Source organism: Helicoverpa armigera, chromosome 16 (genome assembly GCF_030705265.1).
Source record: "Helicoverpa armigera isolate CAAS_96S chromosome 16, ASM3070526v1, whole genome shotgun sequence".
In the NCBI taxonomy this organism is placed as follows: domain Eukaryota; kingdom Metazoa; phylum Arthropoda; class Insecta; order Lepidoptera; family Noctuidae; genus Helicoverpa; species Helicoverpa armigera.
Window position 1 is genome coordinate 8,363,482 of NC_087135.1, and position 20,877 is coordinate 8,384,358.

A 20,877-nucleotide genomic window follows, 5' to 3' on the forward strand; every position below is an offset into this window, starting at 1 on the left:
AATAAATTGCGGATGTCAATGATGCAACAAAAGCAAAAATTTTCGTTTCTTCAAAAAACACAGTATAGTACAATGACCAGTGGATTATTCCACACCAAAATCTCGTGCACTTCATAACAATTTCAAAAATAAATGTTAATTGATAAATAACTGCCCCTTTCTCGATAAAAATCTACCGTATCCAAAGTAATGAGCGTTTTTTGACAGACCACATATAATAATTGCAATTAATGTCAATCAGAATGACGCCCAATTTATTTCAATTACCTTTCGGCTATAATTTGGTTCATTCATTATGATTATTATAGTGTTCCATTTAAAGGGAGAAGGCATCCATCTTGGTTGTTGGTGAATTACAATCGTAATGCGATGTCATCTCGATTTAATACTGAACGCATCGTTAAAAGATGCCTTTGAAGAGTTTGTTGCATTCTAAAATTAAATAAGTTGATGAAAAACACCCGTTCTTAATTTCATTCTTGTTATGGCTAGAAGGAACGTTCAGTAGGAAAATAACTATTGTTGAACAGAGAAAAGCAAAAGTTTATGTATCAAAATATAGCATTTTCTAACAGAACTATGTAGTTGGGTAAGTTTATGGAAAATATATTATGATGATGTCTTAGGATGTACTCGTACTAAAAGGAGGTTGAACCTAGATAAGCTAACGTAATATTTATCAAATTAATAATAGAGTTTTTAAATGAAATACTTCGGTAAGCTTGAGGGAAATTTATGATTATGTTTAATCTTTTACCCCTTTTAAGGTTCGTCCATAGATCAAAGTTATGAACACATAAATCTATTAAATAATATTTATTTATATTCATCTTGAAAAGGGGTCTGCTAAATGCATTCTATAAAGATACTAGTGATACTACTAGGTACATACAAAGCTTCAAATCAACAAAATATTCTGGTTTTGGTTATTTTCAAGACATTAATACGGCGAAGGCTTTTTTCTCATTTATTTCATTTAGTTTTGTAGTTATAAATAGTAAAAACAGTTTTCACCCTAACATAAGGGGGAATGGGGTATACGTACCCATGACAATGAATTTTTTTCCCCACATATGCTCCAAATGGAGCTCAGTCTTATGTAGGTTTTGATTGCCTCTTAGTTCCTATTATTTCAAAGCTGTAGTAGTCATTTAAGTTCTGGCGTTAATATATTTTCAGTTCTATGAGTTTTTTGTAAATTATATTTGAGACATAACTAAATATTAAAAGCTCCGTTTCCACATTATGATAGCAACACTCACGCGCAACCACATCGTCGGAGGCACACAAATAAATCACGCGTTGACACCTCATATATCTCTCACACCAATATTGTTTTAAATCGATTCATTTCAATCGATCGATACTCGACTAATATCGATCATTGGTATTCTCTAGCACGCTCAACTCCTAATATGAAATACGAGAGAAATCGCTATGATTTTCCAAAGAGGTTGTTTAGAAAATGTGAAGTCGCTTTTTTTGGTTAATTGAATTAACAGCTTTTATGTCGTTTGAAACTATTATTCATCCGAGTTTTTGCATTATTTGTAGAAAAATTAATGATATTAATTGTGTTTTAATTGTTATAATGAAATTAACCATTATCTCATTTAGAGCAGATACTTCTGAAGCTGAAAATAAGCGCTTACCTTTAAAAACATTCATTGCTGTAATCTGGTTTTAGAAAATATTTATATTTTAATGTAGAAATTATTTGTTTATTTTACTTCTACGCAACCATATTGCTAATTCATAACATTACTCTTTCTTAAAAGAAAATAATTCTAAAATAACACTAGTTTCCTTTTTCAAAGCCTTCAAATATTTCCCAAGTAAACCCGCAAGCAACGATTTGTTTAAAACAAAACACAGTCTACCCATGACAGTTACAGATGATCATCTCATATTATCGAAATGCAGTCAGACACCAGCTGTCATAATACTTTATGTTATAGAATTGTCACAAATTATAACGGTTAATAATGATAATTTGACGAACATTGATATATTGGTTAAGTCCGCTTGACATGCTTAACTGATGAAGCCGTATTTGGTAAAGTGGTTATTGTGGAGCTTTTAGATAAGTAGATACATATAGGTAGTAGGTAGTTAGGTAGCTACTAAGCATATTTGTCTGAGCTTTCCTACTTACTTATACCGGCAGATGAAAAATTATTGCATGCATCTTTACAGGTTAGTAGTCAGAACTATTATGTTGTCAGACCAACATCATCTGCCTAACCCTTTTCCAACTACATATTTTGGGGTCGTCTTCCATCCTAATTAGTGTTTGTTACATGGAGGGCCTGTTTGACCTTCTTACCTCATTTGGGCTACTTGACAGACCTTTGTTATCTTCTCTCTAGGTATGCCAGACTTAATGGCATCTAACTATCCGTAACCAATGATGGGAAAGATGTTCAAATGATAGCCAACATGCCCTATATTTTACTAAGCATGAAGTTAAATCACACTCATTCTCGCTCTGTCGCTAAATGTACTAAATTAAACGCCTACACAAAATCGTCAAGCAACAGAATCGACTTGACTCGAACGATACTTGCTAAACTATATCGTCAGGCGCTAAACTTCGGTGTATAAGGTTTCATGCTTAACTTTATAACAGTTAAGCTGTTTATTTTGTACTCTGCCTGTCTGTTTTTTTTTCCGATGCTTTTCAGACTATTTTTCAGAGGTGCATAACGGATGCTATCAAGTTTTCAGGCATTGTACCTATACTTCTACATATCGGGTGTGTCGTTCATAATCACATTAAATGAAATGCGTTAATATACTGGTTAATATATGTCGATTAACACAAAGATAAAAGAAAAATACGTAAAAATAAAAAAATGTTTTTTTCAAACAAAGTAAATGGAATAAAAATGTGCAAAAATTAGAACACCATATAAAAGTCAGTCATTACAAACAACTGAAATTCTCCCTTGAAAACTGACAACTGTCAACTGATCAAAACACACGATACTCCTAACTTTTTCTCTGCTTTACACATGATGTTGTAAATTATAAAAACGAAAATTTAATCCTGTGGTTAAACCACTGAATGGATTAGGTTATTTTTTTTACAATTCGCCATAGAATATCATAAAGTATATGCGATATGATTTAATGTTATTGTGAACGACACACCCGATAAGTATATGGCTTCTTAATTGCAGCATTTCCGAATGAACCTAATAAAATAATATCTTGTATTCCCTCTTTTATTTTTTGCTATGCAGGACACAAAATTACCATTGAATCAACTTAGTTTGACATCAAGTGATGAGTGTGATGACACAAGTGTTATATTGTTATTACAACTACAAACATGTAAAGCTGCATTTAATCCATCCATTATCTAGACTAATCTAGAGTAACATCATCCTCACACATATAAATCTTTACAACATATAACTATAACTCAATAAGATAATTTATAAACCATCACGCACGTCACGGCTCATGTAATTACATCCCATGATGTAAGCGCAGATGCAAATGCAACTATTGTTGATAAGACTAAGCGTTTTTATAGATAGTTATTATTTTAATCAAAACAGAGCAAACTAAAAGTTATTTATCGTAAATATCTAGTTAATTCAAGGGGAAAAGGTGACTGTATTTTACATTGCCCATAATGCATGAAGTACCTTCCTATCCTTGGGGAACTGCCCACTTAACCCAATGGATAAGATCAAAATCTTGCCCATTAATCTTGATACTTGGTCACACAGTTAACGAGAAAGTAGTTATGACTGTTGTAAATCGACCAAACCTATATGCCTAGGAAAATGGCGAAGGGTCACAGTAAAATCCACAAGTATTTTCAGTATTCTATGAAATGGAACATCCTTTTTTATGAGAAATCATCAAACTACCCATCCTGCTGTGGGTTAGCAGCGTGAGGGAATGTCTAACTGACTAAAACCCATCATGTTTATTCCTAAGCCCTTCATGTGCCAGGGTCGTGGTAACTCTTTCGAACAATCCCGCAGCAAAATAGAACGTCCTTTGCTTTTAATACCTGATTGAAATAAAACTGAAATTAATTATCATTTTATTTATCTGACACAAAAACCACAACAGTACGTTTAATTTCATCCAACATCATTCCAATTGCATGCTAAATTCAAATTGAACAGCCATTATTTCTAACCTAACCAGCAACAATACCTACGTTCCTTCTACGACCTTTACATGGAAAAAAGAAACATAACGCGGAAACGAGACGGATATAATTATTTCGAATGCTTTTGAAATTCCCCTATAAGTAAAGCTGGTGTTAGAGGGAGACAGCTAACATTCCCACGTGCCGCAGTCGAGGTCAGTTCGCGCGTCATCCACGCATGCGCTATTATGTCATTGTGTGGAAAGGGCTTTCGAACAAAGGAAATTAGTTTTGATCTGCTGTAATCGATTTTGAACGCTAAGTCGGTGGATAAAGATAGGATTTTGTATTTAATTCATTAAGCGGTGACCTAATTCGTGAGCTGCGTCGTAGATTTATGGATATTTGTATTTCAAAGGGGCATTTTGCACTGTTTACATAAGTTGTGGTACATAATTACCTTTCGTTGTACTTTTGAATTATTGGTACTGACCCTTTTTAATTATTCGGTTATCGTATACCTATCACTGCTAACTAAAAGTTACATCAAAATGAGCCCCTATTATTGAAGGATAATAGAATCATTTATTTCTAGGTACTAAAATGACTTAAACGAATTAAACAATGCATAAATTTTATTTAGCATTCACATGTGGATATAATAACTTAAACAATAATTTATTTATTAAAAACAGATTCAACTGAAAAAGTAACGATAACTGAAACTTATAACTTAATTTATTGTAGCAATTTTTAATTACGGAATGTTTTACAGTATAGGTATTAATCAAAAACTTCTAATTATTCAAATAATCTCATAAGGCAAGATATTTTGGTATAAATAATATCACTTAAGAAAAAATATTAACTTTTTAGAAAACAATAATAATCTACGTAAATGATATGTTACTATTCTTTGTTATTCTTGATTGTTACGAAATAATAATTAATTTTAAAAAAGTTAAAAGACAAGTCTACTCTACAGCGTAATACTTTTATGGTAAAACAATAAAAATAAATTAAAACTGACTATAGTAATTACTGTTATACATTATGAGAATCAAAACCTAATAACATAATATTGCTTTTCTAATAATAATTTCATAAGTTCGTTTCGTTTCACGTAGGTAAATATCATAGGAAGGTAAGTTGATACATTGTTATATACAAGGAAAGAGGAAAAACTTTAACATCAGGGTTCGCAATATTTGTGTATAAATAATAGACTTATTTTTATTTAAAATCCTAGAACAATACGTGCATTTTTTTTCGGTTTAATTTTTATAGCAAATAAAACTCCTCAAAGTATGGACATTCAATTTTGAAAAAAAAACCTCTTTCACATTTTACTATAATTTATAAATATTTTTCCGTTTAACTCTTAGTAATTAATTTATAGTTCACTCCATAGTCTCTTCACTTCAAACGAGAATGGTACAAGTAAGCTTTTTAACCGACTTCCCAAAAAGTAGGTTTTCAATTCGTCGGAATCTTTTACTTCTTAATATAAAGCCATAATTAATTGGTTTAAATAACATTCGTAACAAGAAAATATAGGAAAAACAAATATTTGGTCTTACAATGCAGGTATTTAACAAGCCTGCATATTATTTCATAGCCATGGGTATAATACTAATAATGCAACATTTTTATATTTTTCTAGAAATTGAAGGAACTTTACAGAACCAAAATAAATACAGACTCACAGTAATATTATTTAAATTACAGGCCTAATTTGAGTTCATAATTATAATTCTGAATCTATAAAAAAGTCTGTAGAAATATCTCGATTTATTTATATTAGTAACATTCGATACGCTGTTTATCTAAATCGATACGAAAGCATTTCCTTTTTGAGAATATTTAAAAGTAGAAACTCAACAAAAGATAACATTTCAACAATAAATTAATAATAAACAAGTCTAAATTTAATTTTAACGAAACGAGTATCTAGTTTCTCAATTTGCTTATCTCTTGAAACTGGCAATTTATTATAACGAGAATATTCTACGACGCGACGCACTAACGCATCATAACACAAAAAAGTTTTTAATACCTATCCGAGTCTTTGAGAGTTCCATTTTCAAAAAGTGACAATGTCACTGAAAAACGTTCCCGCGCAATCTACAGGACATACAACCAAGAAGCTTGTAGATATAACTGGAATGCTTGATCACCTATCATGATGTCTCGAAGATAGATCACACGAATTCGCTGTCTCTTCATTTGTTTTTCCTCTGCCAGATGATATACACATATGAAAGAGTTACTGATCGAACCGTCCAGTTGTACCTACAAGCTCCTTGTCCACAACCATATCTTACAAACGTCAAATAGGAGAAGTCACTGACAGTATTCTAAAAAAGTCTATACATTAGAAACTTTGAATGTAGCTAAAGATTCAAGTTAGATCCAGGTGCAGTTGGTCCAAAGCCGCCGGCGCTCGCAGGTCGCTCAAGAGTCCTGGCCCTCAATCAGCGTTTATCATCTGGAACAAGGAATTTTACTTTTTAATTTATTTCGAAAATATAAGCAAGGGTATCTAAAGAGTCCTGAGCGACCTGTTTTAAAAGGACACACATAAATCAAGTTTGGTTAAAATGTTAGGGGTTAGCATGCTTCTTCTATAATACATAGTTTTGTTTGTGTTTGCAGTAAGTTTCAGTCCAATGTCAGCATTTTCAACAAACTTGATTTTCGCTCTCTCTTTGCACTCTTGGGCTTAAACCGATGAACTTGTTCAACATAGGGCCTTTAAAATTTTAAATTATAGTATTTTGGAAATCAAAACAGCTGAAAACAGTTCAAATAAAATTCAAAATAGTTTACAAACTAACAAGAACATTCAACGACAACAGTCATCTCTTTGTTATATCAATTCTCTGTACTCCGAATCGTGAATAATGTAAATTCATTTGTTTCGCGAATACGGCCTTATTTACATGCGTGCAAGTCATAGTAACTCTTTCGAATAAAAACTTCTCGAAAGTACAAAAGCTGCGTAAAAAATAAAAATAAAACGCACACACTACCCGCAGTAATTATGTAAATGATAACATATTGATTATTCGTACGAATGACATTTAAAATCAGGTTTCAAAAGTAATTTCTTGAAGAGTATCTTGGGAGCGAGTGGAAAAGTGGCTTCCCTTGAACTTTACAATTTCTACCATGGTGGAAAGACAAAGAAACGATGAACAAGGAATGAGGAAGTCGGTACTTTGGAATAATACAAGTAATTGGTCTTTGACAGGTCCTCTCAGCTTAATTTATTGCCGGATAAGCAGCCTTATCTTTGCATACCTTGGCTTATTATGTTCAATAAAAAATATTGTTAAGTACCGCTCTATTGAAGTAGCCGGTCATGTTTTAAGGAAATGTTTTGCTAGGCATAATAAACATTGTACGTTATTTATTTTTGTGTTTTGTACAGATCTCTAAATTATATACTAGGAAGACGTTTACTTAGTTACTTGAATTTTGGTTACATCTTTACTCGAAGTTTGCATCTATTACTTAAGAATTACATCTTACTTTTGAACCTCCTACTTTTTGGAAAGTTTGCTTGGTTGGGATAAAAAAAAACGTAGGACATCAGTTATGATTTACTATATTTCACCATATTATGCATTATGGTATTCACAGTGCAGTAAGAATCTGTTCCCTCTGAACTTCACACGAATGCAATGCGCGGGCGCTGCAGCACTCACACACGCAAAATTTTAACTGCTTATATAGACACACGACTGTATGGATATAAGCGATTTGACACTTACTCCAGCCTGCCAGGGCTGGCCCAAAAACAAAAGAAGTATTTGAATATAGAAGGACTATAATGGAATCCAAAGGAATGCGGAAGAGTGAGTCAAATCCAATGTAGGTAAAATAGAATAGGGATTTATGTCTCTAAACGGGATGTCATAACGGAAGCATAATATAGGCACTTAATACGTTTGATGGTTGAGTCATTTCAATTGCACAGACTATTATTTATGTATATAAATTATGCATTATACCCCGATTAATATGGAACGCACGTGCATCTCAACTTACAAATATAAATAAATTTTACATATCGCAATGTTAATTAAAATGCGCAAAAACTTCCATTTATGTACTCATCGTACGTTGTACGCACTTTATGACGTCCAGTATTACCATAAAGTATTGCACAAGTGCAGTTAAGTACACAAATAACGCATTTTATAACTGTTTCACACGAGCGCATTGTGGTTGAAGACAGCCCTGGTACAACGCTTACTCACACATGCAAACCGCAACCGGTCGATTGACGTCAATGATGGGTGGGGTATAAAAAAAATTAAAACTATCAGTTTACTACGGACGGAAAACGAGACAATCATAACAAGCCATTGTTCTAATATACCCACGTATCGACAATCAGCTCGACTATTTATTTGCAAGTCGGCTAAACGTTGCGGGTTTTTTGTGAACCATAATGGGCTTTAACCGATCCTATTGTTTGATCTGGTTTATAAACATACCTACTGTTTGCATCATCTTATATGGCGTCATGCAAGTGAGAACGTTAATGTGATTTTTATAACCTTTAGTAATGTATAGTGTATCGACGTCATTGATATCGTTATATTATTTTAATGGTTCGTATCGTCGTTAAACGTTGTTTTATATCTAAATATAAATCGCATGGTAGGGCGACTAATGAATTTTATGCCGTTTTGTGCATAATACACACACAAACTATGGAATTTTTCATAAAATTTTATTCAGATAAATATAAAGCATGTACTTATATTTGGTGGGAAATCATCAAATGACTCCTCCCGCTGTGGGTAGTGTCAGACTCTTAATGACAAAATCAACCATGTTCCCTCTAGAGCCCTTTGTGTACCAGAGCCGTAACTTTTAAATTTTCACTTATGCATGCGGATTGTGGACTGAAACGATTTGAATTCGCACCGAATAATAATAAGCCTAGAATTTATTATCGTCCGGTAACCGTATTTATTTTATTTCCATGCCATTTTCTTTATCTGGTTCACAGTAATTATCATATATCCGCTTATCGTAGATCAGCTTACATAAAATGCATTTCTGATTTTTATCATTCTTTCTCCAATCAATTAACCATAAATATTCATGTCCAAAACATTTCGTAATAAAAACAAATAAATTGCATAAATTCTTTTCTTATCTTTGTCATTTGGATAGCTTTTAATAAAAGCGAAAGTTGGGAAACAAAAGGAACTTTAATTAAGTGGAGATATTTATGGAAATTAAAAAATATTATCTATGCAAAATGAAAGAGAAAAATTAACAACTTAAATGAAGTCTGAAACTCCAAGCCCAGTAGATACCCAGTCAAGACACATCTTATAAAATATAACAATCCAAGAGGTCATCTCAATTTCCTTCTTCAAATACAGGTTAAGCCATAATACACAAAGGCAAACAAACAGTTTAAACATCAAACAAAAAAACACGAGACTCACGATTCAAAATCACTGACGTCGATACTAATGAGAATGTCAATATTATAAAAACTATAACAAGTTCTGTAGCGCCATCGAAAACTAATTAACGGTGATCAATATAGCTGGGCTAATTGAATAAGATATCATAAAATTCATATGAGATGGAACGACAAAAATTAATACGTAAATCTCTACACTAACATGATAAAGCTGAAGAGTATCTTAAAACGCGCTAATTTCAGAAACTAAAGGACGATTTTGAAAAAATACCCAGGTGTGGAGTAGTTCTCATGAGATGTAGGTGGAAAACTGCTAGCAGAATCTAATAATTCTATACAACGGAACAGTTAACTCCATTGAAGTACTGTTGTAGATAGCCATTGTAAATCCTGACTGGCTTTTGTTTTCGTAGTGGTGACTCGAAAATAGAAGGCAGACAGATTATATCAAGATGTAACATTCCTATTAATCGTAAGCTGACAGACCCTGATGCCTTTTCTGAGAAGAGATCCGAACATAAAACCCGTCCGCAATATCTGTCTATAGACTTAGGTACTCTGCTATATACTATAAGTGTGTTTGAACATACTCATATTAAAATACCTAGTAGTACATACTTTCAATGTGTGGATTTGCAAATACTGAGTTTAATTTTGGCTCAACATAAGTTCAAAAAAAAAACTAGATGAATTACGAGCGGACCTCAACCGCAATCGGAACAGAAATAGGCATAACTGTTTTAGTTCTAATATTGATTTAAACAGACAGACCTGACAAATAAGAAGATCACTAAACCATGCAATCAAAACCATTTAAAACAGGTCAAAGCTTTACAAACAAAATAAAGTAAACAATAGTAAGACAGACCAAAGAACCTTGTGACAAGCCATCTCACGGACGCCATTGACGTCACAAAACGGGTGTTCAAATAATTTCGGCAGTTTAGGGTCAAACAGCCAGAATGTTTGAAGACACGTCCAAAATTAGCCACTGAAAGGTCATTCGTATTTGATGTACGAGGGAGTAATGATCTGTTACTAAGAAAGAAGTTTGTTTTAAAAAAATGTGTGTCTCTTAAAAGGGAATTTCTTAAATACTGCTACTATGAATTCTAGACTATGCTACTTTTTTTTCTATGAAACCAAAACTTTCAAAGCATTTTATTTTATATTTAAATATTTAATTTATTTTGTTCCCAATTAAGATATAAATGCTGATGTAACGACACTGACACTAAATAGAATTATTTTTTATGCAAGATCAGATTCTAGATAAGAAAAATCTAAATTCTGAATTATTCAGAAAGGATATACCTAGAATGCATAATTTATAGAGGCTCTCCAAAACTGGCAATCCAAAAACTAGAATGCCAAAGTCAGATTTTTTGCACCGTAATCAAAATTATAATGAACAATATAATTTTATGACTGTCGACGTAATATTCATATTTTTTAAGTTATGTTGATTATGATAGTTTAATATGAATGATGTGTCTGGCGTTTGATCGTAAAACAAGCTTAGTAGTTCAGTGGCCGTTCGTAATGCCTTGGAGATTAAAGAAAGGGAAATGTCCAGTCTAGACTATCAATATGATTATGATATTTTATGAGCCTGCATTGAAGCCACCGCGCTTTCTATTAGAAACAGGATGAGTGCACTTCAGTGGAGTTTAGAAAGGTATTTCAACACTCATTATGATTCTCATAACTCACTTCTTTAGGTACTGGCTGGAGAGCATCATAACGCCGATAGGTAAATTAGTCCTAACCACCACGCTGAAGAAACCATTTCAAACAAAAATATACAAAACAAGACAATAGATCAAAGTGAACAAAATTCGAAAATAAGATTAACAACTGACGTCAACATCTCTTCACTTATCTTATGACAAGTGGAAATATACCAAAATTACACATTTTGCACAATTTTCCACGAAAACTAAGATGAGCAGTAATAACTTTAACGATCTGTTAATGTAACAATATAACAATGGGCCGAAAGTGCAACCTTGAGGAACACCCATTAAAATAATAGTTGGTAATTTTATGTAGCAGTTAAAAACTTAAATTAACATACAAATTACCTGTTATTTTATAATGGGACCTTGTTAGGAAGATATATTGAGTGTAACTGACTTAGAATCGAGCATTTCAATACAAATAATGATCGAAGCTATTGATAAGATCTTAATGTGAAATCTAATTCAATTTTTGTTATGGAAATTTGTTTTTAATGAATTTATTCAAATATTACTTATATAAGGCAGTTATAACTACAGATATAATAAATCTTATCTTTCGTCCCACATTTTTAATATTAAATGCCTTATAAAAGGGGGAAACAAATTAAATCATCCTAACCCGTGCCTACATTAAATTGGATACTTACTTTAGGAATGGACCCGCATGAACAATACTCATCAAAAAATGATGGCTGTGACAAATTGAGAGCTTAAAGTTTTTATTACTCTCTCAAATGAATATAAAACTTTCTTTTTCTGAAATACTTCCTTATTCATTTGATTGTCTTGAGAAAAAATACTGAGAATAGTGGTCTTAACAGGCCTTAATTTCACACTTAATTTTGCAGAGTAATTAAATGCTGCGATGCGGACATTATTAAGATCACATGACGTTTCTACTTAATTGAGTATTATGCTTTTTACTTCAGTAGTTTCATTTACTTTTATCATTCCATTGTTTAGACCAGGGATTGCATCTTTATCAATATTCAGAATTTTGATATGTATAGGTGAAGTTATCGTGGTCTACATAAAAATAGGGCTCTCAAATGCAGGACCATACTCTTGCAAAATCAAGAGATTCGATATACACAGACTGGATGTATTGAAATCGACTGTATACCTAATGAATGAATGAGTATCTGCAGCCGTTTTCTCAGGTGTCAACTCATGAAAGGCGATGCATATACAAAAGGCGTTCAGATCTCAAACAATGTAAAACAATTGTCGATTACGTACCGCTGTAACTAATATGTTCCCGCTCCAGTTACCATATACAAATAACAATGACGGATGTGGACATCCGTTTTACATACAAATAACAGTAACGCACGGATTATAGTCAGATGTAGGGTATAGGGAATGAAAACTAACGATGAAACAGCAATTTGAAGTACTCGTATTGGCATTTTTGCTGGTGCTCATGTGGTTTTAGATGTGAACGATAATCTTGATTTTGATCGTACAAAACTTATATTTCTTTTTCTATATGCCTACATATGTTTTTTAATTTCAAATAGGCCTATACAAACTCTTTCGAAACGTCAAACTAATTGCACTGTTCCGAGGAGTTGATCTCATGGAAAAAACTTCATAGACTCTTTTCAAAAAACATTAATGTTAAGACTGCGACGGACTACTGAGATACATTGTAAAAACGTTTGTTATATTTACAGTATATATAGCAGAGACTGGTGATACTACCGTTTAGAAAAGAATTTTGTATAATAGGCCATTTATTATTCTTTTTTTCTAGATGGCTTTTTAATCTTGTTAGCTATGTAGGTAAGGTGAGAGCTACAGTCCATAAAATAATGTTAAAAGGATGTAAATGGTAAAAACTTAATTAAATATACAAACCATTAAGATAATAAACAAGATGTTTAATCGCGGTTTTGATCAACATTAAGTATTCTTTCACTTTATTTATTATTTTGAAAATGTATTTAAACATAGTCTTATTAATTAGACAACAAGATTTTAATATTCATGACAATAAATTATTTTTATTTGATGGCAGCTTGATAACATCTGAATATTCTAGGTTAAGTTAGCTTCCTTTTACATTATGGTAAAAGTTACTAAAACTTGTAGCAGATTTTAAAATTGGAGAAGTTTAAAAAAGGACATGCTTGGAATGGTCATATTTGAAAGTTGTAAACACAGGACATAATGTATTACAACAAAGGAAAAATGGTTGGCAAAATTGTTCTTAGGCATTCCATGGAAAACGCATATTATCCTCAAAAAATACCAATATTTAACTTTCGATGCACTGAACGAGTTAAGGCAAATCAAAATAAACCATTGACGTCACAAAAAGCTTTGTTAAATGAGGAAAACTCCTTTTTTTTGTGTATTAAAGGGTCAATGATTGAAAAAATACTGCCGAGCAATATTAATACGTAAATATTAATCATTATCTTTAAGTTCATCCAATGGATTCAAAGAGGGTCTTCAATCTGAATAACAATAAATTTAATTGAATTCGTTGAATGCATTCTATATGATGAAAACGAAGTCATCCACATAGTCGTCTTAAGCGATGCCAATTCATTTAAAGCATTTATTTCCGGTAGATTAAAGGCCATTTAATATAGAAAATAATTAATTGCGATCGCAATTCCGTAACTTTCTACTGAATTTTGAATGAGCCTTTTTTCAAAACCAACTTTTTTTATATCACTGAAAAAAGACAAAGAAATATAATAAAACTCACCTTTTTGGGCAGGGTTGGTGACTCGAACTCATCATCTTCGCGGCTGGACAGCGTGGAGCAGGACGAGCACGCGGAGTCGGCAGACAGGGACCTGGACCTCAGCCAGTTGACCTCCTCCTCCGTGGCTCCCACTGCCACCACCCCGTCCGAGTAGTCGCTCACCACCACGCTGGGGGTCCTCACGCATCGCCCTCTGATCTCACAACCCTCGCTACTTCTTCGCCCCAACTCCACATCATGAGCCTCTATCAACGTCCTCTCTCGCCTCGGTGACATCGTGTCCGGCGGAGGCGTGATATCCCTAGGATGTGAGTGCCTCCGCAGACGCGTCTCTAATTCGACAGCGGAGTCGTCACTGAGGTCGCGACTGCGGCGCCTGACTGCCGCTCGGTCGTCGTCGTCCGAGGACGAGATGTCTTCGAGTGGAGAGGAGGCCCGCGGCGGGCGGAGGTACTGCATCGGGCCGGGCTCGAAGCGGCGCAGGAGCTCGGAGACGCGGGGCTGCGCCTGTCGAGGGACGCGGCCGGTCGGCGGCGCGCGCGCGCCCTCACTGCCGCTGCTCCTGCGCGGCGCGTGCGCGTGCGACTCGCGCTTGTGCTCGGGCGCGACTCCTGCGCTCAGCTTCAAGTAGAACAGGCTGTGGTTCAGTGCTTTTTCCCGCAGCACGCGGCGGAAGTCTTCGGTCGCCGCCGGTTGCCGGTTGTCGACACGCGGCATTTTTACTGGAAATCATATAAAAAATTTAACCTAATTGGATTTTTTATAAGTACATTTCCCGACCAATGATTAGCATTTACGTAAATTCAAATTCAGTCCAAATGAATAGATTAGAATAATTTACGTGCCAGCATGTACCTACTCCTAATTTATTACATGTCACTGTAAACATTATCGGCCTTGTGGCCTTAAAAAAACGAAGGAAAAATAACCACACAACTAATGTTGTGTGTGGATATGGCAACTGGCAACGTGTAGTAATTGGTTCATATTAATTAAAAATATCACTGACCTTGTTCTAATTTAACTGTACTCGAAAACCGTTTTAACAATTGAACATTTCAGCCTTATCTGGAACAAACAAACGTCAGTTAGGATTTTATGTTTAAACAAAACAGGATACTGATAATTATTTCGTAAAATAAGTGTGATTTAAAATCAGTTTTTATCATCATGCTCTGATACACGCAGCAAGTTAATTAATAGCGGATTCCTTTTTTCGATATAACAATACAAAATAATAATTATTATAAATAACAATAGCGCACTGATTAGATATTTTATGATAAACATGATCGGTTCGCAAACACAAGCAGATGTGCTCTATAAAACTTGCATCAAAACATAACTGTAAAATGATTGTTCGCAGTTGTCATAAACAGCATTATTCTATAGACAACAATAGCTTTATTTACGTAAAATGCCTATTGATCTGAAAACTCAAATTCCGATTATCGAATGGAATTTAGAAAATTCAAATATAACTTTTTTACCAATCTAAATCGTTTACTTTAACTTTTCACCAGATCCTTCTGTAAAAAAAATGGGCACATAAGGACTTAGATAGATTATATAGAAGATTTTCAATGTTTAATTAATCGTCAGATTGTATAATAATTATGACTCTATAGAGAACGCTACAATTAACAGTTTTATTTGTAAACAAAGCCTTAACAACAATAGTGCTATAAAAATATACATAATCTGCGCAAACATTTTGTTTTAATAACGTAACACCTTTTATAACTTTAATCTGTTTGAAGCTAAGCTCTGAATAAATATGGAATTTCTAGATAGGTATGCTAGGATTTTCCTTTCCATGTAGTACGTAAATGAAAATGTGCATAGTAACTCGTGCTGGAAGAGCTATCGCCTCGGAATACTCCCGAAATACGATATAACTCCTTCCTTAGCATAACTTGGAACTTAGTCCAAAAATGGATTCCTGAAACGTTCTGAAAAATAGGTAGATGTTTTTCTGCACCATCACTAGAAAGACACGTGTAGACAGTTTGCTCCAGAGAAAATCGGGAGATTGCATTATGTGGTAAGCCATAATTTCATGCAATTGAAATAGTTTTTTTGATCCCTTTCAGTACTTCCAGAAAGTAAAAATTTACAGTTATTTCTAGATAGTTAAGTTGGTTCACTAGAATTTTCTTCACAATACTTATAAACTTTCCATTGCGCCTAGAATTTCCACTTAGTTGATTGCCACAAAACAACAGTCGAGCAAATGCCTCAAATATCGATTTCTCTATACACTTAAATTTCAATTGAACAGCAAAAATAACAGACGTATTTTCTTCCTGTATTTTCATATTTTTCAGCGAAACAACTCGTAACAATGATCATTCATCATAGCTATACATTCCAGTTTTTTTGCTTATAAAACTAGCTTCTGCCAGCGGTTTCTCCCGCGTTTCGTGAGAACTTCTGACTAGCCTAAAGCCAGACACGATAAATGGGCTATTTTACACTGAAATATTTTTTCAAATCAGTCCAGTAATTCCTGAGATTACCGCGTTTAAGCAAACAAACAAACGAACAGACAAACTTTTCAACTTTATAATATTAGTACCTATAGATTGCTGCGTAGTTTGATGACAGGTAATTGCATTGATTTTTCTCATCGCCTCATTAAGATTGTTATCGGTAAGTGAGAAGATAAACATGAGTTCGTTTTAATTGCTTGTTAAATGTTGTCGTTGATTGTTTTAGCTTTACATTCACTAAACATAACAAACGGTGAACTTAATGCGATTCAAAAGAAAATAGAAATTCAAAAAGGTTAATATGAGAACCGACAATTCCGTTTTTGAAGTCATAAAACTAATTAGCTACCTAAATAGAGATAGCTAACTAAATAAAGGTTTCCATAAGAAAATCATAGGAAATTAACCGGTCCCGGGACTATTAAAAAGAAACTGATTAGTTTCTTTTATAGGTATACTCATCTTCAGTTACAAGCAGTCCTTTCTGAGGGAATTTTGACACCTCTGAACATTTTGCAATTTAGTAACAACGGCACAAATCTCTCTTTTTCGAAAAAAGCTCCAAATCTCATGTCGTCACAAAGGAACTGTCGCCGACAAAAGAACTAAACAAAATATGCTTTTAACTATCAGTCTCTAATTCAATGTCAAAACTCTTTAAAACGTGATCATTTTACATTCAGCAGTTTGTAGTGCTTTGTTCACATCACCTAATTTTGTCTTCACGTGTCTCACGTAAACACTATTACTAAGATACAAATTCGTAACACTATCCGCTTACATAATGCCTGATTACAATCCAAAACACAACAATAACCTTCTATAATACGTGAAACATCTCAAACTCTACCAAATATTCTACAGACATCATGTCCTGCATAAATGCGACTGTTATCAGCTAATTGGGATGTGTATCGCGTTTGATCGTGGCACGCGCATCTTTTGCATATTATTTACTAATGTTAGGCTAATTTATGGGAGTGGCGATTGATTTTGGCGGTTAAGTCAAATCTTCTTCCTTCCCAGTTTATAAGTTAATTATTGGGAACGTTTATCTGCCTCTATTTCTCTCTGTCAGCTACCATACTAACATCCACTTCATCAATCCATCTTTTCCTTCGTTTGCCAGCTTTCCATATTCAAAAAAACTAAATTAGCATATAAGACTTTGTTACACCTTTACATTTACAAAAAAAGAAACGTAATATAATTCAAGAAGGAAATCAAAATGCGAAAAAGCAGTAAGTACAGTCAACATCAGATCAGTGGTAACAGTTTTATAGGAAAATCGTACTTATTTCTATTGAGTTAAGGTGCATGACAGTTACCACTGATGTGCGGTCTACCGTACAAGAACCGACAATTCCTTTTTTGAATTTTATGAAAACAAATTGTGGAAACCAATTACTTTTCTTTAGGTAAATAAAAAAAGTTGGAACTCAACGAAAATTCAACAATTAACATTCTTTTAAGTAATTATTTCAGTTTTAAATGGGCAATCATAATTTACTCGGAGTTTCGAATATGTAAATAGATGCTGAGGTACAAACCTACATACAGTAGAATTCATATATAACGACTTCGCTTATAACGACTAATCGGTTTTAGCGACTATAATCTTTACTCAAGTTAGGTTTCGCATATAGGTACTAAGACAATATAACCGTTTAGTGCGACTCCGGTTTAAGCGACCAACTGCTTATAGCGACCAATATTTATTATAATACGTCCGGTTAAAACGACACACGCGCAATGTTTTGTTCGCACTCCCACCCCGCGTTCGTATCTCTACAAACATTCTAAAACCAAAATAAGCCCAATCGGTCCAGCCATTCCGGAGTTTTAGTCAGACTAACGAACAGCAATTCATTTTTATATATAAGAAGACTAGCTGACCCAACAAACTTCGTATCGTTTAAACCTTCCCTGGACCTCTACGAACATTTTAAAACCAAAATAAGCCAATTCGGTCCAGCCATTCCCGAGTTTTAGTGAGACTAACGAACATCAATTCATTTTTATATATAAGAAGATAATAATAATAATATGTATTCGTAAGTTATGTATGTATGTACAAGTTAAGTTATGTACTTAAGAAATAATCCATCCGTTTTGTGCGTCGTCCGGTTAGTACGACATAGTATCGTCGGTCCCTTGAAGGTCGTTATATCCGGATTCTACTGTATTTCAAAACGGACTTTGTACTTCTTATAAAGATTTTCTGATATTAGGAAGTGAGGTTTCAATACAATTTAAACCGTTTTTTTTTACATTTTTTTCAAAACCCGAATGCCTTAACTTCAAACGAACACTTCCTTATAACATCAACATTCTTTGGAAACCTATAATGCATCAACTTCACCGATAAATATAGGTACCTAATAATTATGTCATGGTTGGTGTGGGAAACTGATAAAAATTATACATCATGTTCCCACAGCGTCACTAGCTTCCCGATTGTCTATGATTACGTGGGTTCAGTTCTAGCAAAGCACTATGGCGGTTTGCAACTAAATTCGGAGCACGAGTGCACACAGGACTACCACAGTGTAAGTGTATGCATGACTGTGATCCTTACTCCATACTATAATGGTAAGTATTAAAGACTTACCCAATGTTCAGGGACGGCAAAAAACTTTGGCGAGATCTACATACACATATCAATATCTCTTTCTCATCTATTTGTCCTACATGTAAGGATCAATTTGTCCGCACAACCATGTCACCCTATCACTCGTACCGTAAAAGTTTTACAAACCAACATCCAAGCAGAATTATAATATCAGTAGGTACGTATAATAGGCCTAATAAACTGCCGCATCCATATGTTCTCCATTCACACACGGACGCTCGTGTCCTCAAACTGTGACGTCAAACGCAGCCTTGCCGCGGTAAGGGCAATACGACACGCACCAAAATAGCTTAATTTAGACAATTCCAAGCAAATTCGTTTTGATTGACCGCTGACGATGGACGTGAAGTGCCCTTTTATATTAAGGTTATGTAGTTTTAAATGTACTACAACTTGTTTATATTGTATAGTGTAGTTTACTGCAGGATTTGTTAGGAAGAGTTACCATGGCTTTGCTTTGGTACGCAAAGGGCTCTAGATAAAACAAAGGTGCTTTATAGACAGAAAAAATTGTATACTCCTTAAAGTATACAGCGGGAGGGGTTAGCTGATTTCCCATCATGTCTAATGTCGTTATTGACTATTAAGTAATGAAATTAGTTTATGTCGCAAACATAGGTTTGAAACAATCTGAAACATGAAACAAACGAAAGAAGGATCTATTTGAAAGACAATATGAAAATAAAGAAATAGAACTCTGATAAGAAAAGTGTAAAATATTGAAGAATGCCAAATAATACAACAAAACAAAATCAACACAATACTTATACGAACACGTGAAGCTTTCAAGACATCCAATTTAGAAACTATTTGTGTAAAACAGACAGCTTTGAAATCAAATCACCGCTGCAATGCGCAACAAATCGATGTTCTGAGAATGTTGAACTAGCGGTACAAGAAAATGAGCTGACTGCACATGTTTGACTTGCGGTATGTGGACTATGATCTTGTAGTAGTGTGTATTGGATATCAGCTGTTAGTGTAAGAACTCAAGATTCAAAACAACACGATTGGATTTTACAGCATTTAAAGCTGGTTAAATGGAACAAATCTCCAAGTCGTAAAATTGTGCTCAAAAGACTGACTGACAACTTACGAGCGGGATGCGAGGTAACGCCCTAATACATTTTTACATACGCACACGACTACATTGACAAACACAAGCATACATTTCAGGTTACATAAGAATTTATACTGCAATACACAATAAGACACGGCAATGGAGTCCCCGGTTGCTGAAATATTCTAAGCGAGTCTGTATCAAACTTTGCAGCTACTAGATAGTTTGTACCTATACCTCAGATTACTAACATAAACTTAGCTGCCTCGTGATTACAAAAGGAATACAAAGATCATTATACGTAGATCACGTCATATTAGGTACAAAGTTAGTGTAAATCTAGCTTTAACTTTGAACAGACTTGGAGCTCAATTGTCTCTACTTATGTATATCATTTTATTACTTTTTATACCATGTTTAAAGTTCAAATCGTCATGTGCAGAGTACAAACAAAGGTGGACTTATTAATCAATCAATCCGTTTTCTTTGACGATTTAATTTTATAACCAGTTGTAACTGGTTTGTGTTTTTACAGCCCGAAAGCACAAAATAAATAGGTACAGAAGTCAATCTACGTACAAAGCGCGTTCGAGTCACGCAGACATAGGTGTCTATGTGTGCGTGTTCACAGACGCGCTGTCTCAAAACAACTCAAAACAGTGC

At 34.0% G+C, this 20,877-nt stretch overlaps 1 protein-coding gene across 1 annotated transcript in view; it reads right to left on the reverse strand.

Annotated features, from left to right (window-relative positions):
• The window catches only part of Ip3k2 (Inositol 1,4,5-triphosphate kinase 2), a 162,090-nt gene that overhangs the window by 112,256 nt on the left and 28,957 nt on the right, over positions 1-20,877 (reverse strand). Inside the window, exons 2-3 of the mRNA XM_021334937.3 lie at positions 15,040-15,098; positions 14,031-14,752 (exon numbers count right to left, since the gene is read on the reverse strand). Coding sequence (XP_021190612.3) covers positions 14,031-14,747 — 717 coding nt within the window. The 5' untranslated portion in view covers positions 14,748-14,752; positions 15,040-15,098. The remainder of the gene's footprint in view (positions 1-14,030; positions 14,753-15,039; positions 15,099-20,877) is intronic.